Source organism: Martes martes, assembly GCF_963455335.1.
Source record: "Martes martes genome assembly, chromosome: 10".
In the NCBI taxonomy this organism is placed as follows: Eukaryota; Metazoa; Chordata; class Mammalia; order Carnivora; family Mustelidae; genus Martes; species Martes martes.
In genome coordinates, this window is record NC_137898.1 from 50,975,316 (window position 1) to 51,001,189 (window position 25,874).

Sequence of the window (25,874 nt, forward strand, 5' to 3'; positions counted from 1 at the left end):
TTTTCAAAATTAAATTCCCCAGGTAGAGCAGTGTCAGTCAGAGCAGTATGGGAAAGAACATGGAACCAGGCGGCGGCAGCCAAGGGTTCTGGACAAAGTGACTGACCAGGGCCAATCATACCTTTCTGGGCTCCAGTGTTCTCTCACTTGATACAACACAAAGGGCCAAGTTAATATACAAAGGTACCAAACATTATTTAGCAATCTCTAAGTGTCCAAATATCTCTAAAATCCTAGGATACTAGACTGTTTTCAGCATGAGTATAAAAAACCATAAATATAAAAAGAGAAAAGAAACCAAGGGCCTGGTTTAGAAGAAATAGGAGAAAATTTATTGCAAAAATATCTCAGAAGTCACCAAAATGGTTGAAAGTCTTTTGTAGAAAATTTGCATTCCATATATAAAGCATTAGTGGTTTTGGCACAACCTGAGCTCATAATTAATACTCAAGAAGTTCAAGTAGCAGTTTGGGCTCTCTGAGTACTAACCTCATTTTGCATTAAATAAAAATTTTACAGTAAAACTTAAATCCCTCCCATTTTCATTTGTGCATTCTGAACAGGTCAATTATAGAGCTCTGGCTGTACTTTAACAGAGAATCTTACCAAATGTTAAATCCCAGATTAAAATACTACCTACTTTTCTCAGCCCTACACATTTAATCACTTGAAGAACCAAATTCATCTCAATGCCATTAAGCAAGTCACTTTTTTCTGCATACACGTTTCAGTTAAGATTTTTTAAGATTAAAAAAAGTAACCTATAAAAAGAATATTTGCATATCTTCTCTCTATATTTGTTTTGTTTCTCAAAGCTTCCTTTATCTGGAGATCCTTTTCAACATGCTCTGCTGGTTTTAAGGAAGTAAGTAAAGTAAAGGAAGTAAATTCACAAATGGTTATAAATGAAGTAATGAAGACTTTTATCAGCCCCTACAAAGCAGGCTGTGTTTCTCAAGCAAAATCTCTATTTGCCAATAGTAGAGCACATGAAAAGAGCACGGTAGAGCTTTTGCTGAAGAATCTTGCACCACAGTCAGCAGAAACCTAAATAGATATTTCCTTTCTCTATTTACCTAGTAAAACTTATGGAGTAAATTACCTACTTCCAAAGAGGTTTTGTGAGGATCAACTTCAAGTACATAAAGCGCTTAAAACCTGTAAAGCACCATAGAAATAGGAGTCTAGAGAAATAAGGAGTGATTTTCTCAGATAAGGCTCAAAGGTCATTCAAATCTGAAATCATTTGAGACGTCAAGCAAAAATTCCCAACCACTGGTTAAATTATGATGCATTCATCAAACATTAAGAACAATAAGGAAGCTCACTATCTAGTGATAGGAAAAGATCTCTAAGATAAGTTAAGTGAAAAAAGCAATATGCTTAAGATTATGTTTAGTGTGCCATCTTTTATGTAAAAGAAAAAGAAAGAAAAAATAAGAAACTCTAGCAGAGGGGCACCTCGGTGGCTCAGTCGGTTGAGTGTCTGCCTTCAGCTCAGGTCATGATCCCAGGGCCCTGGGATCCCATCCGGCTCCAGGGAGCCTGCCTCTCCCTCTGTCTGCTGCTCCCCCTCCTTGGGCTCTCTCTCTGACAAATAAACAAATCTTAAAGATAGATAAATACAGGTTCTATTTCTTTAAAAAATTAAAAACTCTAGCAGAATATATAAAAAACTAATAACAGTCAGGGAAAGACTAGCTTGGTGGTAGACCTGAGGAAGAAGACTTTTCACTGCACCTCCTCTTTTTCTTAAGCTTGAAAAAAATTTTATCTAATCAAAAATGTTCTATTAAAAAACATTAAACATGTATTTTTAGAAAGTGGCTGACGTAAGATCATACAGCTAGATCTATTTAACTTCGAAGTCTATATTTTTTCTTTCACATTAATCTACTCTCTAGAGATAGGTATAAAAGGAAGGTATTTTCCACAGAAATTACCATGATTAACAGATCAATCAATGAGTTTAGAAAAGAGAAACAATGTGTGTTAAAGTGACTTCACAGAGGAAGTGAAATGTAACCTAGGCCTTAAAATAAGGAGAGCTTTTTGGACAGAAAAGGGCAATTAGCAGGCTTTTAGATAGGACAGTAACATGAGAAAAGTAGTTGATTAATGCAAACTCCCAAAGGTACAAAAAGGAGACACCAATCTCTCCCACACTCCTCTTTCTCTGCCTTCAGGTTTTATAGATCTTCCAACTAAAGTCCTGGCAGGGGCTTTAGGTGCCATATTGTCATCCACCTCATCCTATAGTTGATAAGTACCGGCTTAAAGAGAGAAAATTTCTCTTGTTTTGTTTTTAACTAAGGTTACTTAGCAGAACAGAGACTAGAATTCAGGTTTTGTAATCCGTGGTCCAACACTCTCTAGTAATAAAGGACATCATAGTTTTAGTTCTCTAAAGTCAACAATGCTCTTTGTATGTGTAGGTGCTTAGTTCAATTCAGTGATCCCACCAAAGAAGATTTAGATTTGAACTCTAGACTTCTCTAGAATTTTCTTAACTGCCTTTCTTTATTTAGTTAAACAAACTGAGGGAGGCAACACTTAATAGTAACAACAACCCTAGAGGAGATCTGAGCACTAGCCCTGCTCATGCATTCTGTTCCTGCTCAGTGGTTTGCCACTTACCATTTTGTAACGGTTTAATGTTTTGCTACCTATTTGCTCATTCTCAGCATACTCACTGCAGAATAAGGTGTTAAACCTGCTTCTAAAAAAAAATTTTTTTAAAGACCAATCCTTAACTGTCAACCCAAACTTGTTTTATGAATTCAGCAAAAGCACTATAATTTGATCATAAATTGGCTTTTTTCATTGTTAATATGGCCTAGAATAGGGAAGTCTTCATCAAACAAAATAACAAACTGAATAATAGATAACTGAAAAGGTTTTGTTACTAAAAGAGAAAAAAAAGTGTGCTATCTTTAAAACTTTTCAAAATTTTTTATCAGCATAAATAAATAAAATCTTTTTAAAAGGTAGAGGGTGGCACGCCTGGGTGGCTCCATCAGTTAAGCATCTGCCTTCAGCTCAGGTTATGATCCCAGGGTCCTGAGGTGGAGCCTCACATTGGGGTCCCTGCTCAGTGAGGAGTCTGCTTCTCCTTCTCCTCCTGTTCTTGTGCTCTCTCTTTCCTTCTCAAATAAATAAATAAATGAAATCTTTTTTAAAAAAAAAAATTATCAGCAATTTTTTTAAAACCCTGAACAGTATCTCAAGTTTTTTAATAAAAAAATGTATAAAGAAATCAAAATCTTAAAGGCCAGAATACAAACTATTAGTAAGAAGTAAATACTCCATAAGCTTGTACAGTACTTTATGCTTTTTAGAGTAGACTAGCATTGTCCTTTGGTGGTTTTAGTCTCACCCCGGGGAAAGGTAGGTATTATTGCTATTTTACAGATGAAGAGTCTGAGTCAGAGGTTCGGAGATATCCCCAAATCACAGAATTTTATGCGTAGTGAAACTGGGCCAGAACCCAAGGCTCCTGTTCTGATGCCCCTTCCACATTTGCCACTTGCCCTCTGTTTCTGGAAGAACAGTGAGCCCAATACCCTGTGGCCATGTATGCATGTTGTAGACAAGGTGCACTGATAGACTGGTGCTCACCTAACCCTACCTAGTCAGTTCTCCAGGACCTAATAGGATGTCTGGCACTATTTTGTGGAGCCAAGTTAAATCCAGTGGCAAAGAACTACACATGCCTAGAACTCTGGAACCATTCTCTCTCAGGGAGCCCCCATCTCCTAGCACCCACCTTTGGGGGAACCAATTCCAAGAAGTGCTAGCCTCTCCAGATGAGGAAGCTGGAAAGTAGATCAGGACAAAAGCAATCAGGACAAGAGGGCTGCAAGTTCTTGATTTGCATGAGGACTGCCCCTGAATCACTCTAATCAGACTGTTTGCAAGTTTCTCAAAAAAGTTGAATTGATCCCACTTCAAATGCCTGCTTCCAAAGGCCATTCTTCTAGCGCCCACATGATTGCTAAGCAACTTTGCTCTCATTCCCTTGATTTGAAGAATAAACTATTGTTACTACAATAAAAGATCCATAACCATGCCAACAACCCATCTCTCCAGTCCTTTCATATCTACTATTGCCTCTGCAGGGCCTTTGCTGACGAGAGATGACTAATTAGCTGCATGAGCCCTGTTCGTTGGTTTGTTCCTATTCAGTGGTTTGCCATTACCCTTTTTAAGCACTTTACTCCAACTATCATGAAAACAAAACCAAGGATGATGAACGACTAAGCAGTGTTTTAACACACATGAGTGCATAATCTTTACCCTCCTCCCTCCCAAAGATGTAGAGATTATAAAGGTTCTCTGAAATGTGCCCCCCCACAAGTCACACAGTTTCCCTTTACAGGATATGCGTAATGGGCAAACTTCAGCACTGAAGAAAAGGGAGGTGGGGATCTCTATTCCAATAAGCTTATCTGAACCAACACAATTACAGAATTATAATTCATAATAAGCTATCTTTTAAAAAAAATGAAAATTCCTGTCTGATTTATAAAATTTCAAGCTAATGGCGAATTACCAGAAAACTCTTCCTAACAATGAAGCAGAATGACCAATTTCCTACCAGTATTATGCCCTGCCTTCAGAGCATTGTCTTAATAGAAGTCCTGCCCCTTACCACATAGAGTCATTTTCCCTTTCCTGACAATATCCTTTCATCCTGCTTATCACTGTTTCAATCTTGCTTGCTTTCTCTTAAATTATCTTTACTGTATTCAGCCTCAGAAATCTCCAACTCAATGTTGATTCAGCCCTAAATGCAATCCTAGACACTTTTACCAAATTAATCATTTTTTTTGAAGATTTTATTTATTTATTTGACAGAGAGAGAGCATGCGCTAGAGAGCACAATTGGGGAGCAGCAGAGGCAGAGGGAGAAGCAGACTCCCCGCTGAACAGGGAGCCCAAAGCAGGCTCCATCCCACGATATGGGGATTATGACCTGAGCCAAAGGCAGATGCTTAAAGGACTGAGCCACCCAGGCACCCCTTACTAAGTTAATCTTTAAGTGCTGCTTATACCACATTATTCCCTCATCTAAAATTCAAAAAAAGCCTACAGAAGTAAAAAACCAAATAAGCATCTCATCCGTGTATTTAAGTCCACTCGACAAATCAGGCCCTCTTTAGCTTTCTAGCATTTCTTCCCTCTGTACCAACCACACAAATCCCACCAAACAAGTTTACTGGCTGAAAACATCTAAACACCTCAAATATCTAAGAATAGGAAAGTGGTTAAATAAAACATGGTGCATCAAAACAGTGAAATAGTTTATAGCCATTATTAAGCATGCTGTCTGTATCTATGAGGAGTGATATGCAAAGCTAACCCTAACACCTCTTTAAGAAAATAGGTTACAGGGGCGCCTGGGTGGCTCAGTGGGTTAAAGCCTCTGCCATCGGCTCAGGTCATGATCCCAGAGTCCTGGGATCGAGCCCTGAGCCCCACATCAGGCTCTCTGCTCAGCGGGGAGCCTGCTTCCTCCTCTCTCTCTGCCTGTCTCTGCCTACTTGTGATCTCTCTCTCTAAAATGAATAAATAAAATCTTAAAAAAAAAAGAAAATAGGTTACAGAGGTGCCTAGGTGGCTCCGTCTGTTAAACGTCTGCCTTCGGCTCAGGTCATGATCCCAGGGTCCTATGATCAAGCCCCACATCGGGCTCCCTACCAGGCGAGAAGCCTGCTTCTCTCTTCCCCCACTCCCCCTGCCTGTGTTCCTGCTCTTGCTGTCTCTCTCTCTCTCTCTCTCTGTCAAGTAAACAGAAGAAATCTTTAAAAAAAAAAAAAAAGAATAAAAAGAAAAAAGAAAAGAAAATAGGTTACAAAAGTATATGAAATATAGTCCCATTTATATAAAAGGATACGTATGTTTGTGTATATGCAACTGTGTGCATGCATGTGTATATGTGTACAGAGCAAGGAGAGGGAGGATAAAGGGGTGGAAGAAACAGAAAAGATGTTAGAAAGATATTCACTGAAAAGTTAATTGCATCTGCCGTTGGTGGTGGAATTTTGGGTACTTTTACCTTTGCCTCTATATTTCAATGCATTGTTTGAATATTCTACATATTATCTTTATAATCAGAAAAAGTGAAGTTCTTATATTTACAGAAAATTTAAAAATTAAGTATGTCTGGAGGTTCCAGCTAACGGAACACCAATAAAATTACAAAATATGAAGAGATCACTATAGGAATATAGAATTGATGAAACTAACTCAGTTCAGTCATCACAAAGAACTAGGCTTTGCCATGCCTCTTAAAGAAGCCACATGACGGGCAACAAAGTCTCCTAATCTGGGACAACTTCCTTAGATTCCAGTCTCCCTCCTGCTGGATAACAATATAAACAAATGTTTTAAGATAAATCATGTACAAAAATATTTAACTCCAATAAGTGTATCTATCTCTCCCACTACTCTGTAAGTTCCATAAAGGAAAGATCTATATTTTATCCAACTGTACAATACCAAAGCCTAATAAAGTGCCTGATGTTCAACAAATGTGTGCTAAATGAGCCCTATTTAAGAATTTTCTTATGTCTCTCTCTCTCTCTAATTTAGTTTGCTTCTCCATCATTTTTATCTAGATCTAGGTCTTTGAGTTTACTTCATTGTACTACCACTATATTCTACTGGAGAGCATTTTTGTTTAATTGGAATCTCTAATTCAGATCATTTTTAGAGTAAAAACCAATGCCTCCATTAGTTATTCACGCCACCAGAACTAGCAGGTGTAATTCATCTGACCTGCGGTCTAGTAAAGCAATCCAGTTCCTCAAAATTCAAGTTGAGATTTTTGAGGAACGGACTCAGTAAGATTAAAAGTGTGAGAGAGAACTCTGAAACGGAAGAGAGAAAAATTAGGTAGTTCAATTTAGTACACTCTACTCCAAAAGAAAATCTGAAGACACAGTATACACCCAAAGTGATGATAAACATCACAAATCTGAGGTTTATCGTTGCTGCCCCCTCTTCTGATCACTCTGTCTCCTTATGGTCCCCATAATATGGCTCCCATCCTTATCCTTACCTTTAGGCTCCTCAGCCAATGACTGAGCAAGATGGTGATATCATTTGCTCCTAGTTTTGTCAAGTCTGTATCACAGTTTGATACCTCCTTTTCCCAATTCTGCTTCCTCTTTCTCTTTTTTCCCCCCTTAGGTGTTTCTTCTCAGTGGCCCTTTTGCAATCCCAACTCTGTCTCACCATCTGCTTCCTGGAGAACCTATCGTAGGACAGACACCTTCTGAACAAGTCATTCTCCCAAGCTGCTGGCACTTGGCAGTCTGGATCACCCCATCCTCTTAGACTTATGCTGGTTCTTCTCCTTAGGAAAATGAGGGGTGAGGGAGGTGATCCCATAAAGGCACCTCTACCAAAGCTCAATTTTCAGCCCTGAGTTCTTCTTTCTCCCTATTCTCTTCTTCAAAAGTGCTTTTATTCTGACAATGTTAAGTTACCTCTATTTTAATAACTCTCACATCTCCTTCTGGTCTTTCCCTCTGATTTACATCCCTACATCTAGAGATTTCTACACTAAATTTACCTCACATCCAAAAAAACCCATCACCTTTTCCCCCAAAACAGGCTTCCTACCCTGATGCTAACTTTGATACTATCATTCCTTTCACAACAAAATCATGGACTCTCCTCTTCTGGTACTTCTTTAACTTACAGATTGTCCTATTGCTAAATCTAATTCAGCACCCCCCAAGGCCAACTCCTCTCTCCACTGAATGAGCTGTTCTATCAACTTATGGCTAACCAGAGAATGTAATGCTGGCAAAACAGGGGCTCCCCATCCTCAGCAGCAGGTTCCATTCTCCCTTCTGAGACTCCAACAAAGAGCTGCTGCAGAGCAAACACTCAACAGGATATGACTGTGGTAAACACATCAAGCTAACATAGTTAAATTAGAAGGCTAACCCTCAAAGACCTCATCTGGTACTCTACATTTTACAAATGAGGAAGCTGAAGCCCAGCAAGAAGTGACTTCCCATGGCTACACAAGTATCAGAGCAAAAACAGGTCTCCTGACTCCCCAACAAGTGCTCTTTCCTGAGACTTTTTCCTGTTTTTCCAGAGGATTTATTTTCTGTATCTTTCATCATAGATGTTCTTACAGACAAGTCTGACACATCATCCCTTAAGGTCCACGACAAATGCCTCTTCCTCTAGAAGTATTCTCTGACCTAACTCCTCCAATCTTCCCCTTAAGCTAGATAAGTTCCCCTCCTCTGTGCACCCAGCACTTTTTTTCTGGTGAAAGTTGAATTTAAAAAGAGTTAGAAAATGAATGCTTGTCTTTAAACAAGAATGACAATTAATAAATGGACAAAAATGATAAAACTTATCTTAAAAATCACTATATTGGGGCACCTGGGTGGCTCAGTGGGTTAAAACCTCTGCCTTCGGCTCAGGTCATGATCCCAGGGTCCTGGGATCGAGCCCCGCATAGGGCTTTCTGCTCAGCGGGGAGCCTGCTTCCCCCACTCTCTCTTTGCCTGCCTCTCTGCCTACTTGTGATCTCTGTCAAATAAATAAATAAAATCTTTTTTAAAAATCACTATATTGCACCCAACAATAAAATAATTCATTGCAGGCAAGTGTTATGAATAGATTCCACAAGCCTTAGGTGAAATGTGTACTTTATCTCACTATATTTGAACTGACAGTTTGCTGGGTCTCCATCATTCACAGGACTAAAGCTCTATAAGGATAGGGAACAAACCTGTTTTGATTCCCACTGCCACCATCCCAGTGCAGCACTCATCAACCGACTCATCAACTTTCACAGATGCTCCCCAATTGGTCTTCCCATCTCCAGCCTCTCACCTCTAATTACCACACCCACATCATCACAATAATCTCAAAACTCTACCTTTGTCATAAATACTAAAAAGTGGGGCGCCTGGGTGGCTCAGTGGGTTAAAGCCTCTGCCATCGGCTCAGGTCATGATCTCAGGGTCCTGGGATCGAGCCCCGCATCGGGCTCTCTGCTTGGCGGGGAGCCTGCTTCCTCCTCTCTCTGCCTGCCTCTCTGCCTACTTGTGATCTCTCTCTGTCAAATAAATAAATAAAATCTTTAAAAAAATAAATAAAAATAAATAAATAAATAAATACTAAAAAGTTCTCGTAACTTCCCCTTTTAGGATCAGTTCTGAAGTACTGGCACTAATGTAGTCAGTCAACAAATATATGTTAACCATCTATTCTGTACGGGAATGAAAACATCAAAAATGTAACCCCACATCCATCACCCTATGAGCTAAAAGAACTGATGGGGATGTGCTGCCTGGCAAGGTAATGCTCCATCCTCCCACAGCTACTTACGCAATGAAAATATAATACCTTCCACACTGTTCAGCATGTGTCGGAGTCCGGCTGGTACACCGTGCTCACATACACACCACTCTCCATGCTTGACTACCAAACAAAGGTAATTATTCCTAAGGAAGCAGAAGGTATAGAAAGCAGAGAGGAATCCCAAGATGAAAAAATTAGTTTTTCCAATATTGCAGAAATCTCTCCCTAACCACAAGATGTCTTCATTTATAAAATTCAACTACATGCAGATTTACTCCTAAATACCTTTCTACAGTTAATTAGTTGCTGAGAATTGCAGTTTCAAGGAAACACAGATTTTGAATTTTTTAAAAAAGGAATCTGAAGGTACAATGAAAAGGAAATAAAGCAGAAAGCAGAGCAGAAAAATAGATTCATGAAATGAATCCCTGGGGAAGATAAAGGATGCGGAGACAAAGGGCTACCTTAGACTTATGTTGTAGGACGGGAACAGGGACACACATAAGAGAAACTGTGGAGGCAAGCTGGAATACCTCGAGGTCCAATGTGCTAATTAGCCACTGAGGGGATTACATAATAAGCCTCTTTGTCGGGAGGGAATGAGAACATAGCTACTCTGTGATGGCAAATGGAATAAGTGAGAAAAGGTCACGCAAAGCCTCTTCTGTCTCTAGCTTCCAGGTACTATGTACCTCAGGATTATAGTGAGACCCAAAAGGAAGTATGAAATGGAGATCAAGGTTAAGAACTCTGAGTCATAAGATTAGAAATGCACGCTGGCTCTTAAGATGGAGGTGTGCGCGCACACACACAATGCCTCACAGTTTACCTTCAATAAAGCAGAAGTTTACATGTTATTTCAAAAAAACCCCAAAACTTCCAACTCATCTCATTGAAAAGCTTTAGCAAATGAGGAATGAAGAAAGGAAATAACCCAGAATCCATTATTACCATTTTAAGATTTTTAAATGTCTCTTACATGTTCTTTATTTGGAGAGCTGTCTTTACTATTTTGTTTTGGTGAAATATAAAAAATATTTACAAAGACTTTTATAGGCTTACTCATGATTCCAATTACTGAATCCCATTTTTTTTAAAGATTTTATTTATTTATTTGACAGACAGATCACAAGTAGGCATAGTGGCAGGCGGAGAGAGAAGGGAGGAAGCAGGCTCCCCGCTGAGCAGAGAGCCCGATGCAGGGCTCAATCCCAGGACGCCGGGATCACGACCCGAGCTGAAGGCAGTGGCTTTAACCCACTGAGCCACCCAGGCGCCCCTGAATCCCATTTTTTAATTAGAGTTTTTAGTTCTTCAACAGAAAGAACTTTTACCACAGAGGTTAACAGAAACTAGTACTAAAGATTAGGGGGAAAGGGGCGCCTGGATTGATCAGGCAGTTAAGCGTCTGCCATCAGCTAAGATCATGATCCCAGGGTCCTGGGATCAAGCCCCACACAGGGCTCCCTGCTCAGCAGAGAGCTTGCTTCTCCCTCTTCCTCTGCTGCTCCCTCTGCTGCTCCCCCTGCTTGTGCTCTCTTTCTGTCAAATAAATAAATAAATAAAATATTTAAAAAATAAAGCTCAACACCTTAAAAAATTTAGGGAAAAATATTATACATGACAAGTTCACAAAAATTAGACATATTTTTACATGTGTTTCACACGATAAAAGCCCATTACAACTTGCTTCCTGTATACAGCTGTCCTGCTTATGCAGTGGACATATTTCAAGTGGAATCCTGAAAACCTATCGGATAGTACTGAACTCTAGATATATGTTTTTTTAGATACATATATATCTATGATCAAGTTTAATTTATAAATTAGGCACGGTAAAAAGATTAACAACAATAACTAATAATAAAATAGAATAATTATAGGATGCCTGGGTGGCTCAGTGGGTTAAGCCTCTGCCTTCGGCTCAGGTCATGATCTCAGGGTCCTGGGATCCAGCCCCACACCAGGCTCTCTGCTCAGTGGGGAGCCTGCTTCCCCCTCTCTCTCTGCCTGCCTCTCTGCTTACTTGTAATCTCTCTCTCTCTCTCTGTTACATAAATAAATAAAATCCTTTAAAAAAAACAGATTATAACATACTGTAACAAAAGTTATGTGAATGTCATATCTCTCTCAAAATATTGTCCTATACTCACCCTTCCTGTAATTATAAGAGATGATAAAAGGCCTACGTGATAAGATAAGTGAAGTGAATGACGGAGGCACTGTGACATACTGTTATGCTATTAGAGAACTTCTGAAAAATGTTAGAATAGGGATCATCTGCTTCCAGACCACAGATGACTGCAGGTAAATGAAACTGTGAAATTCGAAAACGCAGATAAGTAGGGACTACTGTATTTTCAACTGACACACTGCCCAGGCTCAATTACTTTTGTAACTGATAAGATTCAAAAATTTTAAGGCTAAATGCCTACATGGGAATAGAGCATATAATGTTCTATTCATAAGATACAAAAACTGCAAAGCAAAGAATAAAAAATATTTCGCTAAAAATGAACATTGAGAAATGAATAAAGATTCAAACTACCCATATTCCCAAAAATTTTTTTTCCACTTAGATTCTGTTTTACTTCAAAAGGGCACAATTTGAAACAAAACAAAACCCTGTGTTTCTAAAAACAGGATAAAAGTGCACAACCAAAAAGCTTATTTCAAGACATTTCCAGGACTGACATGTAATTCGCACTGCAACCATAATTGCAAAGTAAAGTTATAATAAAGGTTGCAAAAAATATCACTAGACTTTGCTATATTTAAAAGGACAACACTTGGGGCGCCTGGGTGGCTCAGTCATTAGGCATCTGCCTTCGGCTCAGGTCATGATACCAGAGTCCTGGGATTGAGCCCCACATCGGGCTCCCTGCTCAGTGGGAAGCCTGCTTCTCCTACTCCCACACCCCCTGCTTGTGTTCCTTCTCTCGCTGTCTCTGTCTCTCTCGGATAAATAAAATCTTTAAAAAATAATAACAATAAATAAAAAATAAAAGGACAACTCTTACTAAAACAATAAGTATTAATCTTAAGGTACATTTTGATCTCTGGAAGGAACATAATAAACTAGTAATAATGGTTACCTCCAGAGCAGGAAAATAGTGTAGGACAAGGGTTGAAGAAAACTTACTTTTCACTTCTGTAAATGCCCTTTTGAACTTTATGATTTTTTTTTTTTTTTTTGAGCAAGAGAGAGAGCAAGAGAACATAAGTGGGGGTGAGGAGCAGAGGGAGATGGAGAGCAGACTGCCCACAGAGCAGGGAGCCCAACACAGGGCTTGAGCCCAGGACCCTGGGATTATGACCTGAGCCAAAGGCAGACACCCAACTGACTGAGCCACCCAGGCACAAAGAACTTTATGAATCCTATACCATGTGTTTGTATGACTTATTCTTAGTTTCTCTTTGATGTACAAGTGTTTACATAATAGCTTTCATTATCTTATCTTCTTGAATTACATGCATTTTCTTCTTTTTTTAAAATTTTTATGTTATTTTAAGCCAGTATAATTAATACACAGTGTTATATTAGTTTCAGGTGTACAATATAGTGATTCAAGAATACATTACTCTGGGGCATCTGGGTGGCTCGGTCAGTTAGGCATCTGCCTTTGGGTCAGGTCATGATTCCAGAGTCCTGAGACTGAGCTCTGCATTGGGCTCCCTGCTCATTGGGGAAGTCTGCCTCTCTGTCTCCCTCTGTCCCTCCTGTCCCCCCCATTCATTTTCTCTCGCTCAAATAAATAAATTCTTAAAAAAGAAAAAATAAAATCAGTGCCCATCACAATACATGTACTCCTAATCCGCCTTAACTATTTCACCCTTCCTGCACCTACCGCCCTCCCCTTGAGTAACTACCAATTTGTTCTCTATATTTGTCTTTTTTTCTTCTCTTTTTTAATCTGTTTTGTTTCTTAAATCTACATGTATGAAATCATATGGTTTTTGTCTTTCTTTGCCTAACTTATTTCACTTAGCATCATGCCCTTTAGATCCATCCATGTTGTTGCAAATAAGATTTCACTCTTTTTCATGGCTGAGTAATATTCCATTGTATGCATACACCACATCTTCTTTATCCATTCGTCTATCCATGGACACTTGAGTTGCTTCCATATCTTATTATAAATAATGCTTCAATAAACAGAGGGGTGAATATATCTTTCAAATTAATGTTTTCATATTTCATAAATACCCAGTCATGGAGTTACTAGATCACACAGTAATTCTGTATTTTTTGAGAAACCTTCATACCATCTTCCAGAGTGGCTGCACTAGTTTGCATTTCCACCAACAGTGAAGGAGGATTCCTTTTTTTCCACATCTTCACCAACACTTGCTGTTTCTGGCGTTTTTTATTTTAGTCATTCTGACAGCTGTGAGGTGTTATCTCATTGTGGTTTTGATTTGCATTTCCCTAATGATAAGTGATGCTGAGCATCTTATGTGTCTGTTGGCTATCTGGATGTCCTTCTTGCAGAAATGTCTGTTCACGATGCCTAGGTGGCTCAGTAGGTTAAGCATGTGCCTTCGCCTCAGGTCATGATTCCAGAGTCCTGGGACCAAGCCCACTTTGGGCTCTCTGCTCAGCGGGGAGTCTGCTTCTCCCTATACCCCTCCCTCCTGCTCATGATCTCTCTCTCTAATAAATAAATAAAGTCTTTACTTTTAACTAATTTTTAAAAGATTTTATTTTATATATTTGTCAGAGAGAGAGAGAGTGAGCACGCACACAAGCAGGGGGAGCAGCAGTCAGAGAGAAGCAGACTCTCCACTGAGCAAGAAGCCCCATGTAGGACTCGATCCCAGGACCCTGGGATCATGACCTGAGCCAAAGGCAGATGCTTAATAACCCAGCTGAGCCACTTAACCCAACTGAGCCACCCAGGCATCTAAGTAAAGAAAATCTTTAAAAAAAAAAAAAGTCTGGGGGCACCTGGGTGGCTCAGTGGGTTAAAGCCTCTGCCTTCGGCTCAGGTCATGATCCCGGGATCCTGGGATTGAGCCCCGCATCGGGCTCTCTGCTCAGCAGGGAGCCTGCTTCCTCCTCCCTCTCTCTCTGCCTGCCTCTCTGCCTACTTGTGATCTCTGTCTGTCAAATAAATAAATAATAAAAATCTCAAAAAAAAAAAAAGAAAGTCTGGGGTACCTGGGTGGCTCAGTTGGTTAAGTGACTGCCTTTGGCTCAGGTCATGATTCTGGGCTCCTGGGATCCAGTCCCACATCGGGCTCCCTACTCAGCAGGAAGCCTGCTTCTCCCTCTGCCTGCCGCTCCCCCTGCTTGTGTGTACTCTCTCTCTCGCTCTCTCTCTCTGGCAAATAAATAAAATCTTTTAAAAAAAACCTTTAAAAAAATTGCATTCAAAACAATAATAGTCTTATAGTTTATTCTAAGGAAAGACTATAAATACAAGTTTAAAAGCAAGTAGAGAATGTGTTTCTGAAGATTTCCTTCCCCACTATATCTACTTAGCCATCAACAACTAAACCACTACACAATTAGGAAAAGCTTAATTTAAAATAATAATTCAGGGGCACCTGGCTGGCTCAGTCATTTAAGTGTCTCCCTTCAGCTCAGATCCTGATCACAGAGTCCTGGGATGGAAAGCCCTGCATCTGGCTCCCTGCCTGATTCTCCCCCTCCTCCTGCCCCTCCCCCACTAGTGCTCTCTCTGGCTTGCTCTGCGTTTTCTCTTTCTCAAATAAAAATCATTAAAATAATAAATAAAATAATAATTCAGTTTAATGTCCCTCTGTATCCAGCCTGAAAAACAGAATAATACCAAATCAATATGACAATTTAAAAAAATGAGCTGCCTTCTAACAATCCCACTGCAAATTACACTAATACAGCTGATGACTTCTATGGGAGAACACAGTCTGAGTGTGGTGAGGAATGAAGACTTGTACATCTGCAGCTCAGGTGGGGAGCCAGAAACACAACTGGGGCCAAAGAGAAGGCTCCTGCAGAGGATGCACGGATTCCAAGAAAGAAGCCTGAGAGATCACAGGGAATGCAGAAGGACGAGGAGAAAGAATGAAGGGTAAGAAAAGTGAGGCAGGGACGCCTGGGTGGCTCAGTTGGTTAAGCAGCTGCCTTCGGCTCAGGTCATGATCCCAGTGTCCTGGGATCGAGTCCCACATCGGGCTCCTTGCTCAGCAGGGAGCCTGCTTCTCCCTCTGTCTCTGTCTGCCAGTGCTAACTCTCTCTCGCTCTCTCTCTCTCTCTCTGACAAATAAATAAATAAAATCTTAAAAAAAAAAAAAAGTGAGGCAGAGGTGGTTCCCCCTTTTGTGGAGGGTACAGGGAACAGGGGCTCGGGGGAGAAGGGTCCATTAATGAAGATAACGAGGATATTGACCTACATTGACCTTATGCCTAATTGTCTTAACAAGGAAGCATCACTGTGACTAAACAACCTCAACATCTTGCCTCTATAGTAGCTTATGCAAGTCCCAAGTGGTTTTCCAATTTTGTGTACTTTTTTTATAAGATAAAACACTATTTTTATCTTATTGATAAATTTAATGAAAGTCTATGGCTGTAAAACAAAATAATATGTTGTTTATTCTTTGGATTTCAAGTTTCAAATTTACTGAGGTAGTAATTTTTGTTTTCTCAAAAAGAGACCATTAATTAATAAAAATTATGTATAAAACAAGTTTTTGTACTAAACCAGAGACCCTGAAGGAAAATATTTACTAATTTTTTTAAAAGATTTTATTTCTTTGAGAGAGAGAGTGTTCCTGCATGCGGGGCGGGGGTGGGGGGTGGCAGGGGGTTGTGGAGCGCAGAGGGAGAGGGAGAAGTAGACTCTCCACTGAGCAGGGAATCCAATGCAGGGCTGGATCCCAGGACCCCGAGATGATGACTTGAACTGAAGGCAGTCACTTAACCGACTAAGCCAGCTGGGTGCCCCAATATTTACTAATTATAGCAATGACTCAAACACATCTACCTAAATGAGTACTATACTACAAAGTAATCTCCTAAAAGTAAAAAAATGAATTTATTCCCAAAACGATGCCAATACTTCAAACTTTTCACAACTTCACTTTAGAGAAGAAATATGTAGTTTATAAGCTATAGCAGGGAAGAGACACTTTCATTACTTTACAATCTCTAAAATATATGTATAAAACAATAATAATAATAACTCAACTCTCAAAGATAAGAGACCATGTCTTCCTTGAAGTCTCTTCTCCCTCAGTTCCAGTGTTGCTCCAAAGTGGTTCTTACTCTCCTTTCCGGACCCTTCGCTTCTATTCTTCCTCTCACCACATACTCTAGCCATTCCCCAAGGCCATTAATTAATCTCGCCTCTCTTTTTTCCAAGTTTCAACTAATCAGATCCTGTACTGACAGCCCCACTCTTGCCAAGGACATCATCTCCAACAAGGACTTCAAAAACAAAACAAAGTAAACAAAACCCTATACATGTTCAAAGCTAACTTTCCTTTCTTTTCTAAACAGTTCCTTTTCATAACTTTCCTGTTTCTGTTAAAAACCACTACTATCCATTGGTCAACCACAGTTGAAATTTGAAACTTTTCTGACTGTCCTTTTCATTTCTCACACCCAATCATGAGCCGGCTACAAGAGAGCAAAATTCCTTCACCCACCATCCCCCACTTGTCCATCCTCACCACCTTCAGCCCTAAACCTCTCATTAGGGCTACTACAATAGTTTCTTAATTCTAATATGCCCAATCCACTCTAACCCAGGTCACATGGTACAGTCCAAGTGACTTCCTAAAGTGCACTTTTTATCATGGCCCATCACCTCTCAGAAAACTTGGAGGCTCTATGGCACCTACCCCACTAACCCAGTACTCAAAGTCTTCCATGCATTAACCACAATCTATTTCTATTGCTTTATCACCAGCAATAACTCTCTCTTAAATATTCTATATTTAAGAGAATATTCTATACTGCAATCAAAATAAGTTAAAAAGAAGTCCCCATAAATGACTGATTAATTCCTGTCTGCTGCAATAGTTCACAGGGATGCCTTGGAGCTAACAGCAGTCAACAAATATCCAATGAATATCCAATGAATGAATGAATGAATGAATAGAATGGGTTTACCCCTCCCTCCTGTATTTGTTTCTATATAATCACATCCGTCTTAGGAGTTTATTTCAAAGAAGACTTTTTCATGAAATAATCTCACCAGTAAAAAGTAATCACCTCTTCCTTAAAGTCTAATGGTGCCTTCTAACCCACTCGACATCCTCTATCCAATAATACTTATTTCTTATCTCAACCACCAGACTTTACATTTCTTTTTTTTTTTAAGATTTTAATTATTGGGGTGCCTCGGTGGCTCAGTGAGTTAAGCCTCTGCCTTTGGCCAAGGTCATGATCTCAGGGTCCTAGGATCGAGCCCCACATCAGGCTCTCTGCTCAGCAGGGAGCCTGCTTCCCCCTGTCTCTCTGCCTGCCTCTCTGCCTACTTATGATCTGTGTGTGTGTGTGTGTGTGTGTGTGTGTGTGTGTGTCAAATAAATAAATAAATAAAAGTTTTAAAAAAAAGGATTTAATTTATTTGAGATAGAGAGCAAGTGAGAGGGAGGGAGGGAGTTAGAGAGAGCACACAAGTGGCTGGGGAGGGCAGAGGAAGAGGGAGAAGCAGACTTTACATTTCTTAAGGATAAGGTAACTAAGTAATGTAATTGAGAGAGAGAACCAACCATCTCTAATGGTTGATTAATTTCTTAATTTGCCTACCAAAATTTAAACTCTTTGAAGGCAAAAATTTGTATTTGTTTCTCCCCTCTCCCCAAACTCTACTACCATCCCTAGCATCAGGCACAGTATCTAACACATGAAGTGTCTATTAAAATAGTTAGTGAATATCCATTTCAAAAATATTTTAGAATGCCCAAACAATTTTACAAAGTGATAAATTATAAAATTTGTTTTGGATATTTAGTCTGGTATTTAATAAAGCAGTTATGATATTAACTCTTAAGAACCTAAAAATAGCAAAAATGAGCTACTAGGACTTCATCAAGATAAAAAGCTTTTGCACAGCAAAAAAAAAAAACCGTCAACAAAACCAAAGACAACCAGCTGAATGGGAGAAGATAATTACAAATGACATATCAGATAAAGGGCTAGTATCCAAAATCTATAAAGAACTTACCAAACTCAACACCCAAAGAACAAATAATCCAATCAAGAAATGGGTGGAAGACATCCAAATGGCCAACAGACACATGAAAGTGAAGAAAAAGTGTTCAACATCACTCGGCATCGGGGAAATATAAATCAAAACCACAATGAGATACCACCTCACACAAGTCAGAATGGCTAAAATTAAGTTAGGAAACGAAAGGTGTTGGTGAGGATGCACAGAAAGGAGAACTCTCCTATACTGGTGGTAGGAATGCAAGCCGGTGCAGCCACTCTGGAAAACAGTATGGAGGTTCCTCAAAAAGTTGAAAATAGAACTGCCCTATGACCCAGCAAATTGCACTACTGGGTTATTTACCCCAAAGATACAAATGTAGTAGGGTGCCTGGGTGGCTCAGTTGTTAAGTGTCTGCCTTCAGCTCTAGTCATAATCCCAGGGTCCTGGGATAGAGCCCCATATTGGCTCTCTACTTGGCAGGAAGCCTGCTTCCCCTCTCCTGCTGCCCCTGCTTGTGTTCCCTCTCTCTGACAAATGAATAAACAAACTTCAAAAAAAAAAAAAAACTTAAAAAAAAGATACAAATGTAGTAATCCAAAGGGGCATGTGCATCCCAATGTTATAGCAGCAATGTCCACAATAGCCAAACTATCGAAAAACCTTAGATGTCCATGGACAGATGAGTGGATAGAGAAGACATGGTGTATATATACACAATGGAATATAATGCAGCCATCAAAAAAATGAAATCTTGCCATTTGCAACAACATGGATGGAACTAGAGGGTATTATGCTAAGCGAAATAAGTCAATCAGAGAAAAACAACTATCATATGATCTCACTGATACGTGGAATTTGAGAAACAAATTCCAGAGGATCATAGGGGAAGAGAGGAAAAAATTAAACAAGATGAAACCAGAGAGGGAGATAAACCATAAGAGACTCTTAATCTCAATAAACAAACTGAGGGTTGCTGGAGTAGAGAAGGGTGGGAAGGATAGGGTGGCTGGGTGACGGACACTGGGGACAGTATGTGTTATGGTGAACACTGTGAATTGTGTAAGACTGATGAATCAGACCCGAACCCCTGAAACAAATAATACATTATATATAATAAAAAGTAAAGAAAGAAAATAAAGAAAAAAGAGCTTAAAAAGAGCTCTTAAAAAGAGCTCTTGTTATGAAATTAACATGGTATCTTACACAGAATAGACACACAAAAGGTTATTGTATGAACGAATGAATGAACGAATTAAGGCAAAAACTCTACTCCTAGCCAATAAAATCAGTGGATGTCAAATTTCAGAGTCAAAACAAAAAGGAAAGATCTAAACAGAAATTTTTTCTTAATATTTTCCATTCCAGGAAGACTGGCAAGATAAACAGAACTAAATCAACCCCAAAGTCTCTCAGTTAAGCAGACAAGGGACAGACAAAATACAATTGCATAGCTGTATTATCAACATCTTGTGGATGAACATATGTCCTGGGATTTAATATTTCTTGCCAAGCCTTTCAGTCAAGAATCCCCTTTTTCTATAAGCAGTTGCAAGGACAATTTTGAAGGGAGTGCAACAAAAGTAACAGAAACATCTCATTTATGTCATCAACCAAATGAGAAAAAATGAACAAAATTGGCTCAAAGGTTTAAAAATCTTGGTACTAGATTCAGCTACTACTTACAGCTGGGAGTCTGGGCAAGCCACCAAACATCTCATAAGCTTAATCCACCTTACCTATAAAATTAAAGAGTTATCAGGGTACCTGGGTGGTTCAGTCAGTGAAGCATCTGCCTTCAGCTCAGGCTCAGGTCATGATCCCAGGGTCCTGGAATTGAGCCCCAATTTGGGCTTCCTGTTCAGTGGGGAGTCTACTTCTCCCCTTCCCTCTGCCTGCCAGTCCTCCTGCTTGTGCGCACTCTCTCTCTCAAATAAATAAATAAAACCTGTTTTTTTGTTGTTGTTGTTGTTTTTTTTTAAATAAAACCTGTTTTTAAGAAAGTTAAAGAGTGGGGCGCCTGGGTGGCTCAGTCATTGGGCATCTGCCTTTGGCTCGGGTCATAGTCCCAGAGTCCTAGGATCAAGCCCTGCATCAGGCTCCTTGCTCCACAGGAAGCCTGCTTCTCCTTCTTCCACTACCCAGCTTGTATTCTTGTGTTCCCTCTCTCACTGTGTCTCTTTTTGTCGAGTAAATCTTTAAAAATCTTTAAAAAATAATAATAAATAAATAAAATAGATAAATTAAAAAGTTAAAAGTTATCTGGGGAGAAAAAATTATTCCTAAGAGATCTTTAAAATAAAAACGGTGTTTGAAAAAATTTTTTAACATTGTCTGGTAAAGTTTTCAATGTGTGTAAATTAATAAATATGGCAATTATAAAGCAGGGAGGTTAAAAGGACTTAAATGGTGATAAGATTTCCACATTTCTCCTAAAGTGGTAAAATATTAATTCTAAGTAGACTGTAAAGTTAGGTATATATTATAATCTCTAGAGCAGCCATTAAGGAAACTATACAAAAAAATAAAGTAAAAAAACTCAGTATCAAGGCACCTGGGTGGCTCAGTCAGTTAAGCATCTGCCTTCAGCTCAGGTCATGGTCCCAAGGTCCTGGATCAAGCCCCATTTTGGGCTCCCTGCTCAGCGGGGAGCCTGCTCCTCCCTCTCCCTCCGCCTGCAGCATCCCCTATTTGTGCTCACTCTTTCTGTGTCAAATAAACAAATAAAATCTTTAAAAAAAAAATCAAAAACTCAGTATTAAAATGAAATACTGAAGTATATTCAAGTAATCTAAAAGAAGGAAGGAAAGGAGAAACAGTGGAACAAAAAATAGGAAAACAGAAACCAAATAGTAAAATTAGTGGCCTTAAATCTAACCATATCAATAATGACATGAAATGTAAATGGTCTAAACACAACAATTAAAAGACAGAGATTGTCAGAATGGATTAAAGAACAAGACCCAACTACATGCTCTCTAGAAGAAATCCACTTTAAATATAGTGGTATAAGTAAATTAAAAGTAAAAACAGTAAGGGCACCTGGGTGGTTCAGTCACTTAAGTGTCTGCCTTTGGCTCAGGTCACACATGATTCCAGGGTCCTAGGACTGAGTCCAGCATGGGGCTCCCTGCTCAATGGGAAGCCTGCTTCTCCCTCTGCCTGCTGCTCCCGCTGCTTGTATGCACTCTCTCCCACTCTCTCGCTCTTAAATAAATAAATAAAATCTTTTAAAAAAAGGCAAAAAGTAGGGGCACCTGGGTGGCTCATAGGGTTAAGCCTCTGCCTTCAGCTCAGGTCATGATCTCAGGGTCCTGGGATGGAGCCCTGCATTGGGCTCTCTGTTCGGCAGGGAGCCTGCTTCTCCCTCTCTCTGCCTGCCTCTCTGCCTACTTGTGATCTCCCGTCTGTTGAATAAATAAATAAAATCTTAAAAAAAAAAAAGTTAAAAAGTAAAACACAGCTCTATTCATAATCATCAAAAAGGGAAAATAACACAAATGTTCAAGGATTAATAGATTAACTTGGGTATATCCATACAATGGATTAGTTAATAAAAATAAGTATTCATACTGGGGCGCCTGGGTGGCTCAGTGGGTTAAGCATCTGCCTTTGGCTCAGGTCATGATCCCAGGATCCTGGGATAGAGTTCCACATCAGGTTCCTTGCTCAGCAGGGAACCTGCTTCTGCCCCTGCCTGCTGCTCTCCCTGCTTGTACTTGCGCGCGCGCGCTCTCTCTCTCTCTCTGATAAATAAATAAATAAAATCTTTAAAAAAAAAAAAGTATTAATACATACACACAATAACATGGATGAATGTCTAAGGCATTACCCTGAATAAAAGAAGCCAGTGTCAAAAGGCTACATACCAAATGGCTTCATTTACATGACACTGTGGAAAAGACAAAACTGTAGCAATTAAGAATAGAACACACCACTGGCTGACCACAGCTGGAGGTGCAACAGCAATATGAAACTTTCTGGCGTGACAGAACTGATGGAAACCTGATTTAAATTCCATAGATATTTGTACATGTGTTTAAACTCATAGAACCGTACATCAAAAAGTCAATTTTACTGGAGTTTAAAAGTAAAATAAAGATTAAGAGAATGATCTCTGTGAACCCTTCCAGACTATGATTTTATGAACGAGAAGAAGAAAGGAGTGTGAAAGGAAGATCAAGGGAGGAGAGTGAATGCTAAATCCTACTGACATAAAAGCCACCACTCATAAAACCCTCCTGATTACTGCACAAAATAAACAAAGCAAATCCAATCTTCAGAAACTCATTCCCAGAAGAGGCTAAGAAAACCAGACATTCAGATCCAAAATGTGGATATTAGAAAATGCCTGTGAATGGCTCTTCTTGTCTGTTTCTATATTTTATACTTTCAAGAAGCTGCCAATTTCTCCTGGCTAAGTGCCACTTTCCCTGCTTGGGGTTACTCAATTTACAAGCATTCCTTTATTTATACCCTATACTCTCAATGATGGGGTCTTTGGCAGTCACAATAAAGACTCTGACAGAAAGATCAGGGCTCCTCACCGGAACTAAGGTCCCTGAGGGACGCAGCACACGAGTGACCGACCTAAAGTCCCCAGGCGGTGAGGTGTTTCTAACAAGTGCCCCATCACCAAAGCCCCCAAAGGAGGAAGCTCCTGGAGACCAGGCGCCGGGCACTTCTCCCTCCTCCGAACAGCCAGACTGCCTCGGGTGCAGCTGGCCGTTTTGAGGGCTGCCCGGGTGTGGAGCGTGCGCTCTGCAGAAGGTTCTGCCCAGCGACCTTGGGTAAGTCCCTTCCTCTTCCAGAGTACAGCGGTAACCTGGGTATTCTGTCTAATTAGGAGCTTCCCATCGCCCTCTCCGAGTCTGAGACTTTCTGGGCGTCCCCCTAACCGCCCCCCACCGTACCTTGCCCAAAGGAGCCCGCCTGGCCCCTCAGACCCCATCCCCGTCTAACCCACCCGCCACCGCTCACGGGAAGCCCTGAGGGGACTAACTACCCGCCCGAGGGCACCGCCCGAAGGCAAGAGGGAGGCAGAATGCCAAACGCCGGTCTCTGGCCCCTCTGCGCGGAGCAGGCCGCCCGGCCGCATTCCTGCTCACCCCTCCCTGGGGTCACCGCCCTCCCGGGCCGGCTTCCATCACCGGGGGGGGGGTGGAGCGCGCGCCGGGGAGAGTCGGAGTTGGGGACTGGGACGTCGGGGGTTGGGGGGAGCGCCCACCTTAAGCTGGGATTTAGAGACCTTGCCGCTGTGGTCCAGGTCAAGTGCGGTGAAGGCGTGCCAGATGGCCTTGAGCAGCTCGTCCTTCAAGCCCCCCATGGCCGCGGCGTGGCTATCCTGACTGCCAGCCTGCCTCTCCGACCCCAAGGCGAGTCTGACGCCCCTCCGTCACCGCGGCCACAGCCGCCCGCCTTTCAGTCACCTGACCGCGGCAGGCCCCGCCCCCTCTAAGCCCCGCCCCCTGGCCCCTGCTCCAAGCCGGGCGCGCTGGGGTGGGAGTGCAGGGTGGACTCGGGAGTGCACTGGACTTCCCACCCCTGCGGGCCTTTCCTCCCGACTTGGACGCTGAGCACAACCCCGCAGGTCCTCGTGTACCCCAAACCTACTCGGGCTACCTTTAGGGCTTGCGACCCCCATTCCTAGGAAAAATGAGAGTCGGGGTGAGGCAGCCTCCAGCCCGCGCACCGCAGTGGGAAAAAAAAGAGCCCCGCAACTGTCCCGCGGACTTGCCACTGTCTTCGGGAGAACTAAGAAGAGCCGGGAAAGTCCCTGAGCAGGGGGTCCAATGCTAGCGCAGCTCCTAGCCGGAGAGGATGTTGGGGGGAGGGGGGAGGCAGGGAAGGGCTTCTGAGAGAAGGTTTATATTAACTTCTCAAACGTTCCTTGATGCCCACTATGTCGTGGGCCGTGGGGGCACAGAGACGAGGTTTAAGGTTGGTTGAGAAGCCACAGAGTCAGGCAACCCTTTCTTCCTAAACCTCAGCTGTTGAGGGTCAGTTCACAATTTAGGAAGGGTTTGACCCCGGTTATTGTGCCGTTCCTGGTATTTCTGTGCTTGCACAATAGGAGTTATGAGAGAATCACAGCAAATCACTCCACCTATTTTACTAGTCAGAATGGGCGGACCATTTAAGCGAACACAGCCAAGCCTATAAAAGCAACCTCTTCATTATCGATGTTTAATTAGTATCTGTTAACGACGGTCACCTCAGCTCTGTGGGCTTCAGATTCTCCACATACAAATGAGCATGTTGCACCAGCTGTTCTGGAGGGGTTCTTCTCGTCTTCACATCCTGGGATAATAAGGATTGCTGGCTGACTCCAATCTGATGAAGTCACCAGGCACAGTTAGTGCCTTGCCTCTCCAATCCAAGACTAAATCTGGGCAATATGGACAGAAGAACAAATACCAAGAGTTCTCAAAAGAAGGTCATTCTCAGATCAAGTTTGGTTTTTGTTTTCCTCTTTTATGTTCCTAAATACACACATATGTACCTTATAAAAAAAGGGAAAAAGCATCATAAGGAAGGGGGACTGGGAAAAAGCAGAAAAGGAAGGAACTGCTCAATGAGTTGGAGACCAAAGGGAACTTGGTGGGCCAGAGGAAAGGATCACCTAGGTGAAGGGAGGGGGCATAAGCAGAGGGACTGCTGGTCCCTCACTCTGACCTTGAGGCCCTACCTCACTCTATCACCATTTGCCAAGACTTATGTTGACATGCCAGTATCATTTCTATCATTTATCTTCCCAGCTCCAGTCTAAATCTGCCAGTCAGAAAAAACACATGATTCAACCTTTAATTTCTGAAGGCCCACTCAGCTTTCCCTAGGCAGTGACAAAAAAGAAACCCTCCTTATTCTCAGGGTTCAGCTTAACCAGTAGGTGGTTCTCTCAGTATCTGTTAGCACCAGGTATTTCAAAGCTTTTTACATATATATAATCACATGATTAGGATATTCTGAACTTCCAAATTCCCATTTCTCCCACAATCCCAATTCTCATAATCCAAACAAATTTTAAAGCAGATAGATGTCATGAAAAGAGCTGTGCTTTGGAACCTAACAAATTATATTAGTTCTCTAGTACTATGTAACCAATTAAACCAAATTTAGCTTAAAACAATAATAAATATTATCTCAAAAAAGAAAAAAAAATCTCATATTTTCCAGTGGGAGGAATGGGACACATAACCTGTCTCTTTAATTCACAGGTCTTCAGATGAAATAGAGCTCCAGTCAAGGAGCCTCATACACCTGGACTGAGACAATCCTGGACTTTCAAGGCAATTCCATGAAAGGTACATGAATTGTAGTGGCTGGGATGAGGTAAGGACTATGGTGGATGATCTCCAAGATGGTAGCAATTCACTCTGTTCCTCTCTA

At 41.0% G+C, this 25,874-nt stretch overlaps 1 protein-coding gene across 1 annotated transcript in view; it reads right to left on the reverse strand.

Moving 5' to 3' along the window:
• SWAP70 (switching B cell complex subunit SWAP70) overlaps positions 1-23,908 on the reverse strand; it is a 63,043-nt gene extending 39,135 nt beyond the window's left edge. Inside the window, exon 1 of the mRNA XM_080817716.1 lies at positions 23,713-23,908. Coding sequence (XP_080673842.1) covers positions 23,713-23,811 — 99 coding nt within the window. The 5' untranslated portion in view covers positions 23,812-23,908. The remainder of the gene's footprint in view (positions 1-23,712) is intronic.
• Between the last annotated feature and the right edge of the window lie 1,966 nt (positions 23,909-25,874).